The 22,918-nt window shown below is 38.3% G+C and overlaps 1 protein-coding gene across 2 annotated transcripts in view; it reads left to right on the top strand.

The window, feature by feature from the left end:
• The window catches only part of LOC126260953 (2-amino-3-ketobutyrate coenzyme A ligase, mitochondrial), a 71,669-nt gene that overhangs the window by 36,113 nt on the left and 12,638 nt on the right, over nucleotides 1-22,918 (top strand). For both annotated transcript variants that reach the window (XM_049958465.1, XM_049958466.1), the window contains 2 exons: nucleotides 14,072-14,255; nucleotides 20,577-20,769. In XM_049958465.1, the coding sequence (XP_049814422.1) occupies nucleotides 14,072-14,255; nucleotides 20,577-20,769 (377 nt within the window). The remainder of the gene's footprint in view (nucleotides 1-14,071; nucleotides 14,256-20,576; nucleotides 20,770-22,918) is intronic.

Genomic DNA, 22,918 nt, shown 5'->3' with positions numbered 1-22,918 from the left:
CAGGGATGGCTAGAGAACAAATGTAAGGATGTAGAGGCTTATCTCATGAGGGGTAAGATAGATACTGCCTACAGGAAAATTTAAAGAGACCTTTGGGGAAAAGAGAACCACTTGCATGAATATCAAGAGCTCAGATGGAAACCCAGTTCTAAGCAAATAAGGGAAAGCAGTAAGGTGGAAGGAGTATATAGAGGGTCTATACAGGGGCGATGTTCTTGAGGACAATAATATGGAAATGGAAGAGGATGTAGATGAAGATGAAATGGGAGATATGACACTGCGTGAAGAGTTTGACAGAGCACTGAAAGACCTAAGTCGAAACAAAGCCCCAGGAGTAGACATTCCAGTAAAACTGCTGACAGCCATGGGAGAGCCAAACCTGACAAAACTCTACCATCTGGTGAGCAAGATGTATGAGACAGGTGAAATTCCCTCAGACTTCAAGAAGAATATAATAATTCCAATCCCAAAGAAAATGAAAATTACCGAACTATCAGTTTAATAAGTCACAGCTGCAAAATACTAATGCGAATTCTTTACAGACGAATGGAAAAACTAGTACAAGCTGACCTCAGGGAAGATCAGTTTGGATTCCGTAGAAATGTTGGAACACATGAGGCAATACTGACCCTATGACTTATCTTAGAAGAAAGATTAAGGAAAGGCAAACCTATGTTTCTAGCATTTGTAGACTTAGAGAAAGCTTTTGACAATGTTGACTGGAATACTCTCTTTCAAATTCTGAAGGTGGCAGGGGTAAAATACAGAGAGCAAAAGGCTATTTACAATTTGTACAGAAAGCAGATGGCAGTTATAAGAGTCAAGGGGTATGAAAGGGAAGCAGTGGTTGCGAAGGGAGTGAGACAGGGTTGTAGCCTCTCCCTGATGCTATTCAATCTGTATTTTGAGCAAGCAGTAAAGAAAACAAAAGAAAAGTTTGGAGTAGGCATTAAAATCCATGAGGAAGAAATAAAAACTTTGAGGTTCACCAATAACATTGTAATTCTGTCAGAGACAGCAAAGGACTTGAAAGAGCAGTTGAACGGAATGGACAGTGTCTTGAAAGGAGGATATAAGATGAACATCAACAAAATCAAAACAAGGATAATAGAAGGTAGTCTAATTAAGTCAGGTGATGCTGAGGGAATTGGATTAGGAAATGAGACACTTAAAGTAGTAATGGAGTTTTGCTATTTGGAGATCAAAATAACTGATGATGGTTGAAGTAGAGAGGATATAAAATGTAGACTGGCAATGGCAAGGAAAACATTTCTGAGGAAGAGAAATTTGTTAACATCGACTATTGATTTAAGTGTTAGGAAGTTGTTTCTGAAAGTATTTGTATGGAGTGTGGCCATGTATGGAAGTGAAATATGGACGATAAATAGTTTGGACAAGAAGAGAATAGAAGCTTTCGAAATGTGGTGCTACAAAAGAATGCTGAAGATCAGGTGGATAGATCACATAACTAATGAGGAGGTATGGAATAGAATTGGGGAGAAGAGGAGTTTGTGGCACAACTTGACTAGACGAAGAGATCGGTTGGTAGGACATTTCTGAGGCATCAAAGGATCACCAATTTAGTACTGGAGGGCAGTGTGGAGGTTAAAAATTGTAAAGGGAGAACAAGAGATGAATACACTGAGCAGATTCAGAAGGATGTAGGCTTCAACAGATACTGGGAGATGAAGAAGCTTGCACAGGGTAGGTTAGCATGGAGAACTGCATCAAACCAGTCTCAGGACTGAAAACCACAATAATAGTAATAATAATAATGAGAGAAAATATACAATAAAACTTCTCACATTTCATGGAAAAGTCTCATCAAATGGCAACAAATGGAAACACATAGAGAGAAATGAAATAGATGTCTAATGGGATCAGAGGCTGTTTTTTACCCCAGAAGAGAGGAAAGGTTGGAGAAAACAAAGGATGTTTGATTTTAAGAATATCATAAAAATCACACCAGGACCATGGATCAAGGGACACTTACCAGGCAGTATGAAGCAGAAGAAAAGATTGTTGGTACCAAAATATATCTGAAATCCAGAGAACTTACATATCATAGACAGGATAGTAGGACAGTAAACAAGTCAGTATAAAGAGGAATGAAAATCTCTCTCTCTCTCTCTCTCTCTCTCTCTCTCTCTTTCTCTCTTTTTCTCACCCACGCACGCATGTGCACTCACACGCACACACACACGCACACATACATACACACACACACACACACACACACACACACACACACACACACACAAAATTATGAAGAATGAACACAGTGTCTAACTTATTTAAACATTTTAGCTACCAATAACATGAACCCTAACAAGTTAAAGAGACATCTTGAATTAAGGGGAAAATCAAAAGAATTTTTTGTCAGAAAACTATATGTTTGAAACTTCCTGGCAGATTAAAACTGTGTGCTGGACCAAGACTCAAACTTGGGACCTTTGCCTTTTGCAGGCAAGTGCTCTAGCATCTGACCTACCCAAGCACGACTCCCGCCCCCTCCCCCCCCCCCCCCCTTCACAGCTTTACTTCTGTCAGCACATCATCTCCCACCTTCCAAACTTTACATAAGCTCTCCTGCGAACCTTGCTGGACTAGCACTCCTGAAAGAAAGGATATTGGGGAGACACAGCTTAGCCACAGCCTGGGGGATGTTTACAGAATGAGATTTTCATTCTGAAGTGGAGTGTGCGCTGATATGAAATGGAATATCCTTTCTTTCAGCAGTGCTAGTCCTGCAAGGTTCGCAGGAGAGCTTCTGTGAAGTTTGGTAGTTAGGAGACGAGGTACTGGCAAAAGTAAAGCTGTGAGGAGGGGGCGTGAGTCATGCTTGGGTAGCTCAGATGGTAGAGCACTTGCCCGTGAAAGGTGAAGGTGCCGAGTTCGAGTATTGGTCCAGCACACAGTTTTAATCTGCCAGGAAGATTCATATCAGTGCACACTATGCTGCAGAGTGAAAAATCTCATTCTGGGAATTAAATGTTTTATTGTCTATCCAGAAGAACTTTGCTAAAACAACAAATGTGAATTCTAAAGCCCTTTTAGTCCCTTACCTCATTTTGCATATGATTTGCAGACACTCTAGTTTTACCAGCAGTGACTGATATAGTATCAACAGTGTGTGGTGACTCATTTGCTCAGCTGTTGAAAAATATTTCTATCTCTAATGACACAGTACATAGGAGAACTTTAGACATTTCTGATAATTTACTCAAGCAGTTAATCAGTATATTCCATAACAACTGTTTTGCACTTCAAGTGGATGAAGCTACTGATATTCATAAAGATGCTTCTTTCATTGCTTATGTTTATTTCATTGATGAGTTTAAGTGATGAGTTGAAGCACTGGAAATTGTTTCACAAACTTTTAAAATTATTAAAGCAAAATCTATAAATTCATAGCTTTTTGGTGTGTTATGTGAGGATATGGGTACTGAACACACTCAGTTGTTCTTTTATAACAATGCACAATGGCTTTCAAGAGGTAAAGTACTAAATATAGTGTTTGATCTGTATTCTGTTTGGTGAAGGATCAAAGTCACTTTCTGGCATGCTGTTTCAGTAATGGAGATCTTTGTTGAAAGTGGCTTATCTCACTGTCCTTTTTGAGGAACTAAATAGTCTTAACAATGCAACGTAATGAGGCAACTCTATTATCTTGAAAATGAAAAAGTGAAGGCATTCATAAAGAAATTATTGCTGTGGAAAAACTGAATGAAAAATGGCATGCTACTTGTAGATATGTTCCCTGCTCTACTGTCAATTTTAGAGAACACAGATAATCTGATACTTCCAATGGAGATAAAAGCCCGTCATTTTCCTCATCTTCCAATGTTAAAAGTTCACTTCAAGAAATATTTCAGTAATGATTTTGATATATTTAATTGGATTAAAAATTCATTCAAAATGTTCCTGGAACATTGTTTTTAAATATAAAAATGCAAGAACAACTTACTGATCTCACTTGTGATACTTCACCGAAGAGTAAAGTTAATGAAGTATCATTCTTGGAGTTTTGGATACATAATAGCAAGGAATTTCCAACTCTGAGCCAAAATGCAATGAAGGCCTTTATTTCTTTTGCAACAATACACTTCTGTGAGACTGGCTTTTCAGCTTTGGCAGCTGTTCAAAGCTAAATGCAAGCAAAAAACTTTGAATGTCTGTTTCTGCTATTACACCACTTCTCGATGAACTTTCTTCTCAAAGGCAAATTCATTCACCACACTGAAGTTTGTAATTTAAATTTGTAATGATCTTGGAATCTTGGTTTGCTGAATGGTAAATATTGTTCATTTCATAGTTTCTGAATAAATGAAAAGTGATAAAAATAAACAATTTGTTCCACATTTTAATTATAATAATTCATATAGTTTTTGACTGTGTTGCATATATTCCCTCTAAACTGAATTTTGTATAACAGAGAATAAGGAAAAGAAATATAAAAAATGACTGTTTTTGTTAATAAAATTCGCTGATGGGGGGCTGATTCTATTTTTCCTCGTGATAAGTGGCACAAAGGAAAGAAGTTTGAGACCCACTGACCTAAACTATTATTAATTTTATATATTTATGATTATGATTACAGCAGTTGTGCAATTATCAGTTAATAGCTGTTACAACATACAGTTACTAAAAAAATTAAATTTTAGGTACATATTCTGTTATAAAGTTTTTGCAAACCACAAATTACATTTCAAAAACTTCCACCAATTCCTACCTCACTATGAAGTGTACCCGAGTTATTCATTAATATTAAGAGGACACTATCCTCATGTTGTTTGTGTGTGTGACAGTCCCTCACGTCAAAGTTATTAGCACCCTTACACATATTCAAAGAAATGATTGTGGATAAAATGACAAAAACTTGCTGTCACACATTGAGAAAGAAACTCATTCACTCATTCCCACCACACTCACATTGTCCAACACAATCACACTGTCTCACAGGCCTAATACAATGGAGGAAGGTAAAAGGTGCTATACATGGGATTAAAACATAAGTAAAACCACAGAAGAGCTAGAAGAAAGGCACAGGGAAATGTGACTGGCTGACCACCAGTGAAAAAGAATATGGTGTTAACACATTAAGAACATCTTCCTAAAATTTTAAAAAATAGGTTGAACAGATTACAAAACCATAAAACTTTCATCTACATCTTTAACCACATTCATTTCTATGACGCTTAAAATAGAGGACAGATGTGCGAACAAATCTGCCACTGCCCTCTGATCTGAAAATAAACCACACTCTAATAAAATGTGGTGCATGGTGATCTATATGCCACAAGCATCACACTCTGGAGGGTCCTCTTGCTGGAGCAAGAAGCCATGTGTCATTGAGCTGTGGCCTATGTGAAGACAATTAAAAAGGACCTCATCCCATCTTCATGGCTGAAGTATGCCATGGCCACATAGAGGGCTTTGCTAGATGCAGCTTATTATCAGTCACTTCCAGTCGTTCATCTTACCATCAACATATGACTCTGTAATTCAACAGTAAGGTGATAGCATGCAGGGGGATAGTGTACCGTAATAACTGAAGATTCCTACACACCTCCTTGGCTGCTACAACCACCCTTTCATTCCTTGCAATACCCATGTGCCCTGGTACTCAACAGAAAGACACCTCCTTCCCCAGCTACTATAGTTGAAGGAGGGCATCCTGGATATTCTAAACTATTTCATCTGCCATGTACAAATGTATATCTTGCAGGGGGACTGCAGGGCACTCAGAAAATCAGAACAGACAAGGAATTATGCACTTGAAGCATGCCTCATCTGCTCCAGTGTCCACAAGATTGCACACAGTTCTGCATCGAATACAGTAAAGTCTCAAGGCAATATCAGACCTTGAGGACATGATCAGCAAAAATAACAGAGCAACCAACTGAGTCCCCCTGTTTCAATCCATCCATAAAGACAGTTGTAAAATTGTAGTGCTCTGTTAAAATGGCAGAAAATAAAGTATTAAAAACATTTTCAGGAGTGGAATCTCTCCTGTACTGTACTAAATCTGAAATTACCATGGGCCTCTGCAGTAACCATGGTGGCAGGTGGTTAAAACCCTGGATTTGGGGCTGTACATGCTCCACATCAAGTGACTCCAGCTCATGCTACACATGGATCGCAAATGGCATTGTTGCTCATGGACAATTGGAGAAAAGGCACTCCAGAGGTGGACAAGCAACAGTATGGTATGCAGGTGAAGTCAGAACCATGAGGAACTTACAAGCCTGTTTCACTATGAGGAGCTTGTGCCAGAAGGTAAGGGTCAGTTCCCCAGCCTCAGCACAGAGACTGGGCAAGGGGCGGGTGCAGTAAGCACCTGTGGCTAGCCGAAAGGCCTCTCAGGAGTGGTAACCACGACAGTTTGGAGTAAAAAATGAGGCCCATAAACCTCACCAAGTCTTTAAAATGTAGAATTGTATCCCTCTTATGCAAGTCAGATAAATTAAAAATACAATAAGAATGATTAAAATGAACATACACACACTTGTCTGCAGAAAACTAGAAACTTTTCTTTGCAGCCCAATTCTCTAACCTCCGCAAAACTGATGGGTTGCTGTTGAAACACTGGAGGAGTAACAGAAAAATGATCCACAAGTAAGGAACACTGTGCAGGACTGCTTTTCGTACATGTTAAGCTGCTTGTGGCTATGGCAAAGAGGGTAGAACTTAAAATACTGCCTTGAGCAATGGCATTCTCCTGCTCAAAATAATCTGACACCTTGTCACCAACTCGAGACCTAAGAAAGCACTTAGGCTGGAAAGACTGTATGAAGTTGGAGAGGTGGCCACAAAAGCCCCATAGAGGGAGTTGCATGAGAATGTTGTGCCTCTAAGAAGTGTTGTATGCATTGCTGATATTAAATAATACACCAAGACAGTGATGTTTATGTAGGAAACCTGCTGAATAGCTGCCTCTAGCAGGGACAGGTTATCAACAGTGGACCAAAATCTCCAGAATCCACATTAACAGCAGCTAAGGAGATGACTGGTCTGTAACAACCAGACCAGATGAGGGTTAACCATTCACTCCACAGCCTTTCCTACACACCTCTTGAAGGTGACACTCTGTTAACTGCTATGACATGTGCTGCCCTTTCCTGGTTTGAGGACAGATATCAGAATTTCCTCTTTCCATGAGTTGAGAAAGTTACCTGCCTGCCATAAAAGATTAAAAACATTCAAGAAATAATTCCTTTGGCACTGCTGGCAAATGCCAAAGCATGCAGTACTGGATTTGGTCATGATGGGGTACAGTATCAAGAGTCTCAGACAATGGTGATTCCACCTCCCATGTGGAGAAAGGGCAGTTGTATGACTCAGAATTGTGGGATCTGAAGTCCAACTTGCCCCTCTCTGCAGTCGCACAGCAGGGGCAAAATGTCAGATCTTGGTTGGCATTGGCAGTAGTTGCTACAAAATGCTCTGCCACCGTCTGAGCAGTGTTTCCAGGCATTGTTGGGGGAGACACCCCTGTTTCAGCACTGTTTTTTCCAGAAATCCTCCATGTGGTTTCCCACATGTTTGTTGAACATGTTTAATGCTTGATGGAGTCTAGGAATGTTTTCCATGCCTGTTTTGTGCTCTTCTTAATGACATGTTGAGCCTTGGCTCTAATGACTTGAAAGGTTTTGAGGTTGTTTGCTACTGAGTGACATTTAAACTGTCAATGAGCTGCACACCTGCCCTGATTGTTGAATGGCACTCATCAGTCCACCAAGGTACAGGTCACCTCCTAAGATGACCTGAAGCTGGGATAAATAAGTGGCATAATGGATCAGTCATGTGATGTGGTCCACCCTTTCCTGGATGCTGTTGCAGTGCTCCAACACAGCCAGTTGGCAGAACATCATCCAGTTTGTCCTCCTGGCCACCCATTTTGGTGGCTTCTGTTCAAGCAATTCTCCATCCTGTATGTGGACCCACAGTGGGAAGTGGTTACTGGAATGAAGGTCATCAGTTGCTTCCCAAGGTGCTGAGCCTGCTGGAAAGCAAAAAGAGAGGTCAAGGCTGAGGATGGCATATTAGCAGCTGAGAAATGAGAGGGACTGCCTGTGTTGAGGATGCACAGCTCCTGAGACATTGAGGTTCTTCAAGTCTAAATCCCTGGGACAAGTATAAGTCGAAACCCATAATGCGTTATGGACACTGAAATCAACCAGTAGGAGAAACGGGAGTGGGAGTTGTACTATAAGGCCTGCTAGAGCCTCACAGTCTGTCGCATCCTGTGGAGGTAAATACAGGAAGCAGATAGTGATCATCTGACCCACATGAACATCAACAGCTACTGCCTGAAGGTCAGAAACCACGGAAAGAGCAAAGGAGTGGTGTGTGTGGGTTTGAAATGTGTTTCCTGTAAACAGAAGGATAGGGGGTGTGTCTGTGCCAGAAGTTTCAGTCCCTCCACATGAATCCAGAACCCATTTATGTTCCACTGTAATATGGGAGCCATTTATGACAAGGGTTGCACTTTCACACTGTCTTTCTGCTGGGGTGGGGAGCCCGCAACAGTTGGACATTCAGCCTTGGGGATAGGTGGTTGTCACAGACAGACTTTGCAGTCCACTGGCTCTGAAGCAGAACCATTAAGTCAAATGACATCAACATGGTCTGATGGTTTACCACCTGTTTTCACCTACCTTTTTGGCCTGGAAGGGATTTTTTACCACCTTTTACAGCCTTTGGGTGTACCGGGAGGTCCACAATGGCGGCAACTGTTGCTTTATCTGAAGTTCTTGGGAGGGCTATGAGCTCTGAAACAACTGCACTTAACAAGTGCACTGAAAAACACAGGTACTAGTGCTGATACTAACAACCTCCATTTGCATAGAAGCATTGGCTGTCAAAATAGGCTTTTTAATGGCTGATGCAAAAGACATAGTGAACATGGGTGGCTTATAGATCTTCTTGGCCTCATCTTCTGAAATGTGTTTATAAATGTTAATCTCCTGTATCTTCCTTTTTTCAAGCAAGACACTGCAGTCCCTACTCCAGACAAGGTGATCCCCAGAGCAATTTACACACATTGGAGGGGAGGATAAGTCAACTCCGTCCTGGGTGGCCTTGCCACATTTGCCACATCCTAAGGTAGGATGCGCAAAGTACTGGCATTTAAAACAGGACATTGGGTTGGGAACATATGGTCATATGCTTAGGCAAAGGAAACCTGCCTTGATATGTTCTGGGAGTTTCATGCTATTGAAGATAAGGATGAATGAGTCAGATTTTATGAGCTCCCCTTCCACCATTTTCAGTATTTTTTACACATCAATAATCCTTTGCTGAGCCCACTCTTCATTTCCTCCTTGGGAATGTCAACTGGATCTCTACATGACACAATACCTTTGCTAAAGTTCAAGGTGTTATGGAGCTTCATTTCTATGGCATATTCCCCAAGGCATTTAGCTTTCTGGAAGTTGGTAACTTATTGGGTTCTAGCAGTTTCAACCAGTAGTGCCATTATGCAATCAGCTGACTGATTTCAGTGTACCTGGGATGTCCTCTAAACCTTTTTGAATGTAAAAAAGTGAAACCTTGTCATAGCTGCCCTTTTTTTGCTTCACAGTCAAAAACACCTGACCGGCAGCATGCAATCTGTTACTATTCAATGACAAATTCTGTGTAACCCCTGAATCCAGAGGACTGGCTACAGAAGCCCTCATATTTGATTTGGTGTTAGTACCTACCAGTGGCCCACCCTTTCTCATGGAAGGAGAAGGAGATTGTTTTGAAGGCTCCATTTTGGTCTCACAAGCAGCTGGGGTAAATAAAAAGTCCACCTAGACAGAGCACTGCATACCTAGGTAAGCCTTATACAGCTGAGGTGCAGCAGGATCCCTAGAGACTGCCTGCTAATGACTGTTCCACCTGAAGAGTCAAGAATCTTGTCAACATAAAGCACACATTGAAATTGAGGGTTTTGTTTATAGAGATTTTTACCATCATCGGTATGTTAACACAAGAACAATGTCATCTGAATATTAATGAATAACTATATGCTTTGATGCTTTTCATACAGAGCCAGAATGCGGTAGAAACATTTTACAATATAATTTATGTAAATAGTATTTTAGCAACTGTAAATTGTTGCAGCTGTTATTTGAGAGTGGCACAATACCCAAAAATTATAATTGTAAACAATTACATTTAATAATAAACTAAGTGGAATGCATTATTGTTTCAAAAAAAGTGATTCTTTCTTTGCATATGTTCTAATAGAGAGAATGTTGCTGAAAAAGCAATGTCTAATAATAATTTTAAAAAAACAGTTGAAAAAATCACAAGTTTGTGAAGAGAAACCTTTTTGGCAGTATGGCATTCCACATTTAAATGTCTTGATGTGGTTGACACTAATACTTTTCTAAACCTTTATAATGCTTAAAATTTCGATGATGAAATTGAGACGACAAATGCATATGCAACTTCAACAAGATTAAGAGTTAGTATATAAAAATTGGATCTTGTAGCTTGTATCAGATCATACAAAATTCGTCATGTTTTTTTTGACACATCACACCAAAAAATATTTCCTACAATTCAGACATTGTTCCAGATGATTTAATTGAAACATCGATTCCAACTTGTAGAATACTAAATATCTAACAAGGAGCTCAGAAAACTTTCACACAAGTATGAAGAATGCGTTCTTTATCTGGTTATTCTACATCTACATCTATATCTGTACCCTGCAAACCACTGTGTGGTGCATGACAGAGGGTACATACATTCCATTGTACCACTTATTATGGTTTCATCCTATTCCATTCACATATGAGGCACATGAAGAATGATTATTTTAATGCCTCTGTACATGCAGTGATTATTCTAATCTTATATTCATGATCCCTATGTGTGTGATATGTAGGGGATTGTAGTATACTCCTAGAGTCATCATGTACAGCTGGTTCTTGAAACTTTGTAAATAGACTTTCTCGGGATAGTCTTTCAGTTCAGATTCTTCAGTAACTCTGGGACACTCTCCTACAGATCAAACAAACCTGTAACCATTTGTGCTGTCCTTCTCTATATAAATTTAATATCCCCTGATAGACCTATCAGATATGGTCCCACACACTGGAGCAATATTCTAGAACCAGTTGCACAAGAGATTTGTAAGCAATCACCTTTGTAGGCTGATTGCACTTCCCAAATATTTTACCAATAAACTGAAGTCAACCACCTGCATTACCCATGATTGAACCTATGTGATCATTCCATTTCAAAATTGTTACAACCAGGTATTTTTATCAGTTGGCCAATTCCAACAGTGTCTCATTGATATTATAGTCATAAGCTACTAAATTTTTTTCATTTTTTGATGTGCACAGTTTTACATTTCTGAACACTTAAACCAAGTAGACAATCTTTGTACCATGCTGAATGTTATCAAAATCTGAATGAATATTTATGCAGCTTCTTTCAGAAAGTAGTTCAGCATAAATAACTATACCACCTGCAGAAAGTCTGAGGTTACAATTAATATGGTCTGCAGTGTCATTATTATATACGACATTCACAGCAAGAGTACCAACACACTTCCCTGGGGCACACCTGAATTTATTTCTAAATCCAACGATGACTCTCTATCCAAGATAACATGCTGCATCCTCTCTACCAAAAAGTCCCCAGTCCAGTTGCAAATTGCACTTGATACCCCTTATGATCAAACTTATGACAATAAACATAAATGTGGTACTGAGTCAAATGCTTTTCGGAACTCAAGAAGTACTGCATTGCTTTGATTCAAAGCTTTCAGTATGCCATGTGAGAAAAGTGTGGATTGGGTTTCACATGATCAATGTTTTCAAAACCAATGCTGGTTGGGATCAAGGAGGTCATTCTGTTCAAGACATTTCATTACATCTGAGCTCGGAATATGTTCTAAGAGTCTACAACAAACTGAAGTCAAGAATATTGGATGGTAGTTTTGTGGATCAGTTCTACTACCCTTCTTGTTGATGGTTGTGACCTGTGCCTTTTTCCAAGAAATAGGCATGGTTCTTTTGTTTGAGGGATCTACAATAGAGTATAGTTAGAAGAGGGGCTACCTCAGACACAAATTCAGTATAGAATCTGACATGGATTCCATCAGGACCTGGAGCTTCATTCGGTTTTAACAATTTCAGCTGTTTCTCAGCACCAGTGACATTAATACTTATTTCACTCGTCTTTTCGGTGATACAAGGATTAAATTGGGGCATTTCTCCTGGGTTTTACTTTGTAAAGCAATGTTTGAAAATTGAGTTAAGCATTTCAGCTTTTGCTTCGTTATCCTCAATTTCAGTTCCTGTCTCGTTCCCTAGGGACTGGACACTAACTTTGGTGTCAATAACAGCCTTTAAATATGACCAGAATTTCTTTGGGTCCTGTGAAAGCACATTTGGCAATATTCTGCTATGGTAATCATTGAAGGCATCAAGCATTGCCCTCTTGATGGCCAAATGTGTTTCATTCAGCATCTCTCTGTCTATTGCCCTACATTTTGTTTTACACCTATTATGCAGTAGTCTCTGTTTCCTTAGAAGTCTCTTTACTGTGACTGTATACAGTGGAGGTTACCTCCATTATGGATTGTTCTACTGGGTACATATCTATCCAGTATGTGATCAACTATTCTTTTAAACTTCATCCATAGTTCCTCTACATGCTCCTGCCCTGTGCTGAAAGTCTCAGGTTCCTCATTGAGATATAACACTACTGTGTTCTTTTTTTTTCCCTAGTTGACTGACCATATATATCTTGTACTTTAGTAATCATTGTCGCCACAACTGCGTCATGCTCACTGATACCAGTTTCGATGTGGACATTCTCAAAGAGGCCAGGTCTATTTTTTCCCATTGTATACAATATCTTTCCATCATGAGTGGTTTCCTAACTATCTGTTCTATGAAGCTTTCAGAGAAGGCATTTAGTAAAGTTTCACAGGGTGTCTTATCATGCTCACCATTAACAAAACTGTAACTTTCCCAATTAATTGTTGGATGCTTAAAGTCTGGAGATGAGTCTGGTGGGTGATAGAAGGATCCAGTTATCATTTTATACCCATTCCTGCTACTAAGTGTTGCCCAAACAATCTCACATGCAGCTTCAATTTCCATCTTGATGGATTTGAATTTCTTGTGTCCTGCAACAAACACACCACCTCCATTGTCCATTTGCCTAGCCTTTCAATATACACTTAAATTCCTTAAATTCTCCCCAAAATCTCACTGCTGCCGATTTTGGGTTTCAGTTAGCTTTCTGTACCAAGTATTTAGTGAGCTTCACAGCTTTTCAGTAGCACATCGAACTCCAGCACTTTGTTGCAAAAGCTTTGGCAGTTTACCTTTAGGATTTTAATACTTTTGCCTGTGGGAGGCATTTCTTTTGATCTTACTCAGATACTTCTGGTTTTCCTACAGCTATTGTTATCTGGATTGGATGGAGAGCCACCAAATCTAAAAACCCTTGTGTGCACACCACACACAGTCAGCTAACTGAGCAGCAGCCTCTCATATGTAGTGCACATCTGACCTATTTAGGGGGACCCTAAGGTTCTCAACTCTATGGCAAGTCCAGGAAGTCGCAGCCTATCTTGTCTCAGAACGTTCGAAGTCTCTGATGGAGTCATTCCACTCGACTCAGAACCAGAACCATTATATGCCATGTTCATTCTTTGCACCACATTTTACAGCACTATTTGGTATGAATCTTATTTCATGAGTTACAGCTGCTCATGGTGACAAATTTATTTAATTTTATTGTATTAATTCATATTTTTTCCTCTCATACTCTTGCACAATACTGTAAGACATGCCAATAATATAGGAAACAACGATCGTATTGCCAACAGCAGGCATTGTGGAAATATGGAACAATCTGAAGTTGTTATAGCATGAATAAAGTAAGTTAATCATGAAGGAATTTAGGAGTACCTAATGAACATTGTTATTTATGTGCTACTGTTAAATTACAATGGTTTTAGGAAAGGTTAATAGGAATAAACTAACAGCTTTAAATTGGTAAATATATCAAATACTTCTTGCAGTCTCAAAGTATTTCTTTATGCCAGATTTGGAAGAACATCTGAAGAAAGTCGGTGATGCTAGACTGAAAGTGATTGCCACTGATGGTGTATTTTCAATGGATGGCAATGTTGCTCCTTTGCCAGATATATGCAAACTGGCACAAAAGTATGGGGCTCTCACATTTGTGGATGAGTGTCATGCAACAGGATTTTTTGGGAAAACAGGAAGGTATAGTGTAATATATTTACTACATTTTAAACTGTACTGTCTCGCATTAACATTAATGGTAATTATCTTTTTTGTCTACTTCTAAAAATGCAAATCTTCAATAGAAAAGCTTTTTGATCATAATATCATTTTGTTGTTTCCACTTTAGTTTATTATCCATGTGAACAATGACAACTTTTATACACTGGATTTCTCTTAGTGTGTGACCATTAATGTCTACTTATGGTTCTTGAAGATCCTTGATATTTTTTTAGGATTCCATAATATGTATTAAATGGTTTGTCATTGGATTGGTTATAGTCCTGTTCCATTAACATTTTGGTTTAGTTAACTGAATTGGGCCCTGATTAATACACTACTGTTAATACCTAGCATTGAAGGTGGTTCACATCATGAATAATAGCATATCAAATAACAAGTTTTAAGTTTTGTTTCCCTGGTGCAGTCTATTAATGTGCTCCTGTGCATTCTGTAAGGAAAAAACATGAGATTAACACCCTCCTATAAAAAAGTGTGATGTTATTCTAACACAGACCACTTAAAAAATACTGGGTTCACATAAGTAACAATTCCAGTCTTATTTTAAATTATGTCACAGTTGGTAGCATATTTGTTAGGAAAAAGAATTAAGTGATTGCAAGAAGTGAAGGAGTTGTTCTTCATCATGAATTCAGAACACAAAGTTTCTGGCTGTTGAGGAACATCTCTTCCATGTGACCCCTGGAAAGGATGACACAGACATAACTATCCTTGTCTGTTCATAGGTTTGGCCCTCTAAAGTGAAGCAGTTATGGGAAGAATGAAGTTGACTAGTGTGACAATTATAATTTTTTTGGGGAGACTTTCAAGTGTGCTTTGGGAGAGGTTTATACTTTTAAATGTCCCTGCTGGAAGCATTTGGGATTTTACTTCTCTCAAGTAAGTTCTGGTCAGGTATTTTTTCCCCATTCTAATTCTAAAGATAACCACAAACCAGATCGAAGTGAATTTTTTGCTCGGAACCCTTGGAATTTGAGAAATGTTTGCCTAGTGTTCAAATGAGGGTTCTAGTTTTTGTTATAATGCTATTTAACAAGTTACAGACAGATATAAATGAAGAAACTGAAATTTTTACAGTTCTAAGGGAAAATTTAAAAATATATTATCACACACTTCTTTTGTAAGTGATCACACTGTCTAGATCCAAGAATTGCAGTTTACTATTAGCTGTGTGATAGGTAACAATGTCAAATGTAAGCTGGTCTTTATTTTCATAACATGTAGGAAACTGGTGTTACGCGTTTAGTCAGATAAACATTAAGTAAGCAGTAGTTGCTATTACTTAGTGTCGCTGAGTAAGTAATAACTTCTTTCCCTGTTAGTTTTACTCTGTTCAATGAAGCCTGGGTAAGCACAAAGTGTATAAAACAGATTGGTGATGATTAATTGTTAATATAGTATTTATCTGCAATATTTTTTTCTTCTGATGGTCAATCTGTTTCTGGACTTTTTCCTCTTCATGAAGGATCTCCTTCATGTTGGATTACACAAAACGCAAATAAATAAATAAAAGGATGAAAGATCCACTTCTGAAAAGATCTAATAGTCAATCCATTCCTGGCCTCTTACCTCTCTGTGAAGGATCAGCTTCATGTTGGGTTATACAAAACACAAATAAATAAATGAAAGGACGAAAGGTCCACTTCTGAAAAGACCTACAGCAGCAGTTGGAGTACCAGAAGCAGCAACATTCAGCTTATGTGTAAACTCATTTATAAGCAACCTTCTTCCTTCATTGATGAGTCTCTCATGGCTGTACTTATGGAATGATACAGTTGATTAAATCTGTTTGTTTCTCCCTAAGAATTAGTGATACAGCAGAAGTGTCTTGCAGGACTATAACTTGCGGTTGTGGTTACAAGAATTCTGTACAAGTGGAAGTTATGAGTGTGAAAACATAAGACAGAGGTAAACAGAAGTGAGTTTTTGGAGTCTCTAAAATAGTGGGTAATATTTTAGTTTGTAAACACCATGATGATGGCAAGGTGAGTCTTGAATATGTAAAGTTACTGACCTTGTTATACTGTGCTGTTCTTCAGTAATGCTGAAATTTTGAAGTCTCATTATCTGAAACTGGTTGGAGTTGTAACTCAATAGTTAACAATGGACGTGCCACTTCTGATTTAAAATTGAGATTATTTCACATTTATCAGTGCAAAAATGCGTAATGATGATGGTCAGCTTCTTCTATCAGCTATTTTTATAGTTCAAATGAACCAAGTTATCAGCTACACTGGATGAACTCTAAACAGTGGTAGATTCATTAGTACACATTCCCACAGTGAAGTCATCGCTCTTGTCTCTACAAATGTTGAAATAAGTTCTGAGAACATTTACATTTACTGACTGTAACATAAAGGTCTCCACATATTAGTGATCTTAACATTAAAATGTTGATTGACGAGTGCAAACCATCAATTTTTACCCTGAGACACTAACATAAAGATTGCTAATAGTGGACTCTGACACAGAGATTTTAGGAGGATTATTGTTAGGTGCAGACTGCCAGACTTATTACCCAATTGTTGTACTTAAAGACAGGTGCATCAAATTTAGTGAAATCTATAAAAACGTAGTTCTATAAAGGGAATAATGTCAAAATTAGTGGCAATGACATTACAGAAAACAAAGTAATAATTTCTTTTATCCATATGATAGATAAGTGGACAATTAACCTAGTGATTATACAATTTTATTCATACCTTGTGCAGTACTGCAGGGATTTATTGAGCTTCATGCAATTTTTCAGGTTTGTAATTCTCTTACTTTGCATAATTTTTTTAATTAACACATTATTTTCATAACCAAAGGTATTTTCTAGTTCAGAAAAATGAGGGAAGCAAAATTATAACATCAGTTCTCAGAATTAAACATGCCTAGAGGCCCAATCAACAAAAATATTTTGTGCATGTTGGAAACTTAATTATGAATAACTTTTTAATAAATGACTTTTCATGTAAAGAAGAATGTTTACTGAAAGAGTGAAATCAGGACTTTCAAATAAGCTATGTCCTTTTGAAAACAAATAATTATTAGCTCATAATATTTTTCTGAGCACTGTTTTCTGAACATGTTAAGTTAAAGATTTCTTTTAAAAGAATATATTTACTGAAAATAATAATATTTACTGAAAATAATTATACTAGTGGCATTAGCAGAATTAAAATAAACTCATGAATAATGAACTTTACTGAAATATCAGATAGACTAGATATTTGATACTATTTTATGTAAATGTTGTACATACACTACAAGTATAAAATTTTCTTCTCTTCTTAGGTCTTCAACCATCAGGTTGGTTAGCCATAGCTCACCATGCTTTTCTGTCTTCTGCATGCCTCATGTGTGTGGTATAGGTGATGTAGCTGGTATCTCCATGATATCATTGAATTATTCCTCTTTCTTGTGTTCTGCCCTTGAGTAATACTTTTAATGACACCATCATATCTCAGCAGATGGCTGACCCTTGTGTTCCCTCTGTATTGGATGAGCTTCAAGAGACATGGGATCTCTTTGTCCACTCTGTGGAGCACCTCTTCATTTAATATCTTGTCTACCCTAGCATTCTGTGGCAGCAGCACATCTTGGAAGCTATTATTTTGAATTTCCCTGCTTCTCCAAGCATCCAAGTTCCACTTTAAAGCACCAACACACTCCAAATGAACATCTTTATGAGGTTTATCCTGAGATGTTTGTCTATGCAGTTGGACATATAAAGGTTTCTTCTCTTGTTAAAAGCAGATATTTCCTGGTGGATTTGGCTAATAATATCCTTCTTCAACCATCCATCTGACATATATTGTCCAGTCATATTAATGTGACTGACTGTCTAAAGCCTGATTAACCATCTTTGGCAGCATGAGGCATGCTGCAAGAGAGTCAGTAAGGTTCTGGAAGGTATTGACAGGAATGTGGAGTGCCATGAAAAGTTGTATTACATTTCTCAGATAAGCATCCATGGTGGGAACAGCCTGATTGAAGAGTTCTCACAGATTCTTGTTTGGATCTAAATGTGGGGAGTATGGTGGCTAGGGGAGTACAGTAAACTCCTCCTAGTACTCTTCAAACCATGCACATACACTGCAGGCTGTGTGATGTATTACACTGTCCTGCTGGTAGTTGCAACTGTGCCGAGGAAAAAAAAAACTGCATGGAGGGGTGGAAATGGTTCCCAAGATAGATGTAAACTGGTATTGATCCACTGTGCTTTCCAGAATGATGAGATCATCCATCAATCCCATGAAAGCAAATTTCGAGACAATAAAACTCCTTCCTCCGTGTCATTTGAGCCAACACCAAGGTGTCCAGTGGAGCATAACATGTGGTTCATCAGAAAAGGCCACCTGTCGCCACTCTGTGGATATCCAATTATGATATGCAAAGTTCAGCCTTCATCCCCAATGAACAGTAGCCACTAAAGGGGCAAAAACCAGGCATATGCTGTGAAAGGCCACATGCCGACATTGTTGGTAGCTGCTTGGTTCATCTAGGCAGTCAGTTACTCAACAGTTGCACATCTATTTGCTTATACACATCCCTGCAGCCATAGTTCAACCTTGTCATCTATGTCCCATGGTGCATCACAGTTGCCTCAGTTTTTGTTTACTACACACTAAGATTTTTGTTATAGATTTATTGATTTTCTTGTTATAGGAAGATCTGAAGGTTGTTGGCCACCATCTCTTCAAGTTCTTCTGTATCTTCACTTAACACTGCGATATCATCAGCAAATCTCAGCAAGTCTATTTTCTTACCATGGATTTTAGTTCCTCCTATGTCTCCTAGCTCTCTCTGATTTCATCTATTGCCCTCTGAATGTATTTACTGAACAAGACCGGAGAGAGTGTGAAGCTCTGTCTTACAACCTGCTCAATAGTAGCTTCTTCTTTATGTTCTCCACATCTTACTAGAGCCACGTCTTCTCTATACAGTCTCTGCATTAGTCATGCGTCATTATGCCACTGTCTCTCAGCATATCAAAAAGCTGCCACCAGTCTACCCCTTCAAATGCTTTTCTAAATCAACTAAGTTAATGTGTATGTCCTGGGTCTTCTTTTGTCTTTTCTCAATTATCAGTCATAAACTGAGTACTGGCTACCATGTGCCAACACATTGCTTAAATCCAAATTCATTGTCCATGATTATCACTTCCATCCCACCTTCAGTCCTCCTTAGAATGATAAAGGCCAAGATCTTGGAGGCATGTGTTACCAAACTGAGAGTCCTGTATCATTCACATCTGTTTGCAGATGCTTTCTCTGGTATTGGTACTGTTACAAATCTTTTAAAATCTGTAGGGAGCTCCTCATTTTCATATACAACCTATATTAGAGGGAAGAGTTCTTCCTGTAGCTGTTCAAGAATAGTACTAATATAGAATAGAAAAGAAAAAAATAAGTTATCTGAGGAGTAAAATTACAGCAAATAGTTTTATTACACTCCGCTGTGTTTCAAGTCCCAGTGTGAATGTGGAGCTTAGGTTTGGTAGAGTGAAAATTTGAGAAGTTGCTGGAGAGAGTATTTCATATGTGTGTGACTAATTTTCTATGGATATACCAAATTGCTGATTTGTTTTAGAGGGAAGTGAGTGAAAGGATTCTTATAAAACAAATTTAGTGTTCATTTCTGACTTTTCAGAGGGAAAAAAGGTACTCAAATGTTTTCACAGTAATTACATCCTAAATTTTGCAATTGTCAGTTGGGACAATAGTCTGACCTGGCATATTTTAGTGTGGTGTTTTTCTCATAATTTTTTGCAACTGTAGGCCTTTTTGAGCTTTTATTGGGGCTGCAAAATAGTATTAGTATTGAAGACCTTAGTTTGATCTGCTGGTTGATCTAAATGTCTGATCAAATGTAGATACCTGGAAAATTTCCCTCAAATCAGAGAAGTCACATCTCGGCTGAAAAGTTGCAGAAAGAGGGAATGTGAGTGCATAACAATTATTTTATTTTAACTTTATCTGTAGTGTTCATTTTGTTTCAATATTGATTATTGGGAGTTTTGCCTCATTATTGTTGCCTGTTTAAAATTTTTTGGCCTTTTATTTTTTTTATATGCCTATTTAACAGAGAGAAAGGAAATAATGAAGCAAACACCTCATGTCTATAAATATGTATGGTTAGTATGGTTTATTTTACAACAGCAAATCTTAAACACTATTTAACTTGAGCAGTAAAAGCTCTTCTTCAAGTAACATTACATTAATCCTCATATAATGTCATAATTATCAATCATATTTTCAATTTTATCTGAAATTAAATAAAAAGTCTTCCTTTCAGGGGGACTGAGGAATTCTACGGCATGATGGGAGCAATTGACATTATCACATCTACACTGGGAAAGGCAGTAGGTGGAGCTGCAGGAGGATACACAACAGGTCCTAAGGAGTTGATTGATCTCCTAAGACAGCGTAGCCGGCCATACCTTTTTTCCAACTCAATGCCGCCAGCTGTTGTCGGAGCTGCAATTAAGGTAATTAATGTTTCTGTATACACATTAGATAACTACAGGACTGATTCTTGTTAATGTGATAGACACACCAGGTAATAACATACACAACTATGACAATATCAAATAGGTGGGGGAGAGAGAGGTCATTATGGGTTGCTCACAACTGTATCATTCAATAAGCTATGTGTGTCTCCCAATCTCTGCTACATTGTGAGCTTCTCAGGAAACTTATCCAGCATTAGTCAGGTTCTTAAGCTGAGTCCTTTGTGACTGTCAGCTCTGTGCATAATTCATTGACCACAGTTGGGCATCATGTTGGAACAACAGAAAATAGAAGCCCTCAATTTCAAAGTATGCTATGAGCGTATGGAGTGGATCATACATGTTGGGGTAATGTGTGAATCACCATCTGTCCTTCCATTGTACAAGGTGGTGCACAAAAAGCCAGCCCTGAGTACTACACTGCTCATTGTCACCTGCCAATTGTCATCTATTGTTTAGAAGCTGTTGCTTGCATTAACTTACTTGTTATTTTTTTATCTGTTTGCTGTTTGGCGGGCAACAATTTATGTGTAATTGGTGAGCAGTTTCTACTGAGGAAGGGTTGTTCAGTTCTGTAGGATTTTATCTAAGTCAACTTTTCATTCCATAGTTGCTTGTGGGAATGCAATATTTTCCAATACAGCAAATAAAAACACTTCTAACATCATTGCTGTTCTGTATGAGAGAAACACCATTCTCTCAACAAGCTCACAAAGAGCATCTGTCCAAAGGTGTATTATTAACAGTAACAGAAAACCAAGAGTATACAAAAGTGTATATGAAATAGTAAAAACAGTAGAGGACTCATTTGAAAAAGTGTTTTTAGTCCATATGCAAAAAGATATCCAATGTACATTATGTATCTTGCTATTGGCAAAGCATTTCAGAAATGTGATACTGTTATTTGAGAGAGCTATTTCCCATCAGGCTATACAAATCCCAAATGCAAAAGCTCTGACCAAGAAATATAACTTCATCAGACCCTCAAGTTCAGTAAGTATATTGCCTTGTGCAGAGACTTAGTGCCCATTGACATTTAAGAAGTAAAAGAATAATAACAAAGTGGTAGAATGTTGTAAAGAAAATGAAAGGGTAACTGGTGAACTTAAGAAAAAACTTTTACATTGATACTTAATTCAGCAAATTCGTTTGAATACATAATTGATTTCATTTGCCTCAAGGCGACTGTGCCAATATAATGCTTTTAAAGGATTTGCTAAGATACTTGTAAATCAGAAAATAGTTTATGAAATAGACTGTGTTTCATGTTCCTATTCTGCCATCACTCTGCAAATATAAATAAAGGCTGGAGTATTTCTACTTATAACTGAGACATTTGTAATAACAAGAAATATGGAAATTATGTGGGTAGTAATTAGTTACTGAATATTTTCTAATCTTGCCTCAATCAATCCTCCTCAATTTTCCTGGAGACATGTGAGTCTCAACTTTATGGTGGTGGTATGTAGTGGCTAGTGCACCTGCCTAGTAAGCAGGAGGCCCAGGCTGAAGTCCCAGCCACGGCACAAATTTTAATTCATTGCTTCAGCTTCTATCCTTATTGAAGATGAAGTTGATGAGACTCATATGTCTGCAGGAAAATGTAATTCTATCAGATCAATAGATCATCTATACTGAAGAGCTGAAGAAGCTGGTACACCTGTCTAAAATCGTGTAGGGTCCCCGTGAGCATGCAGAAGTGATGCAATATGACATGGAATGGACTCAATTAATGTCTGAAGTAGATTTGGAGGGAACTGACACCACGAATCCTGCAGGGCTGTCCATAAATCCATAAGAGTATGAGGCGGTGAAGATTTATTCTGAACAGCGCATTGCATGGCTTCCCAAATATGCCCAATAATGTTCATGTCCGGGGGGTTTGGTGGCCAGCAGAAGTGTTTAAATTCAGAAGAGTGCTTGTGGAGCCACTCTGTAGCAATTCTGATATGTGAGATGTTGCATTGTCCTGTTGTAATTGCCCAAGTCCATCGGAATGCACAATGGACATGAAAGGATGCAGGTGATCAGACAGGATGCTTATGTACATGTCACCTATCAGAGTCATATCTAGACATATCAGGGGTCCCATATCACTCCTACTGCATATGCTCCACACCATTACAGA

This window comes from Schistocerca nitens, chromosome 5, assembly GCF_023898315.1.
Source record: "Schistocerca nitens isolate TAMUIC-IGC-003100 chromosome 5, iqSchNite1.1, whole genome shotgun sequence".
In the NCBI taxonomy this organism is placed as follows: Eukaryota; Metazoa; Arthropoda; class Insecta; order Orthoptera; family Acrididae; genus Schistocerca; species Schistocerca nitens.
Note: the sequence above shows the minus strand (reverse complement) of the source record. Positions and strands in the feature narration are given on the sequence as shown.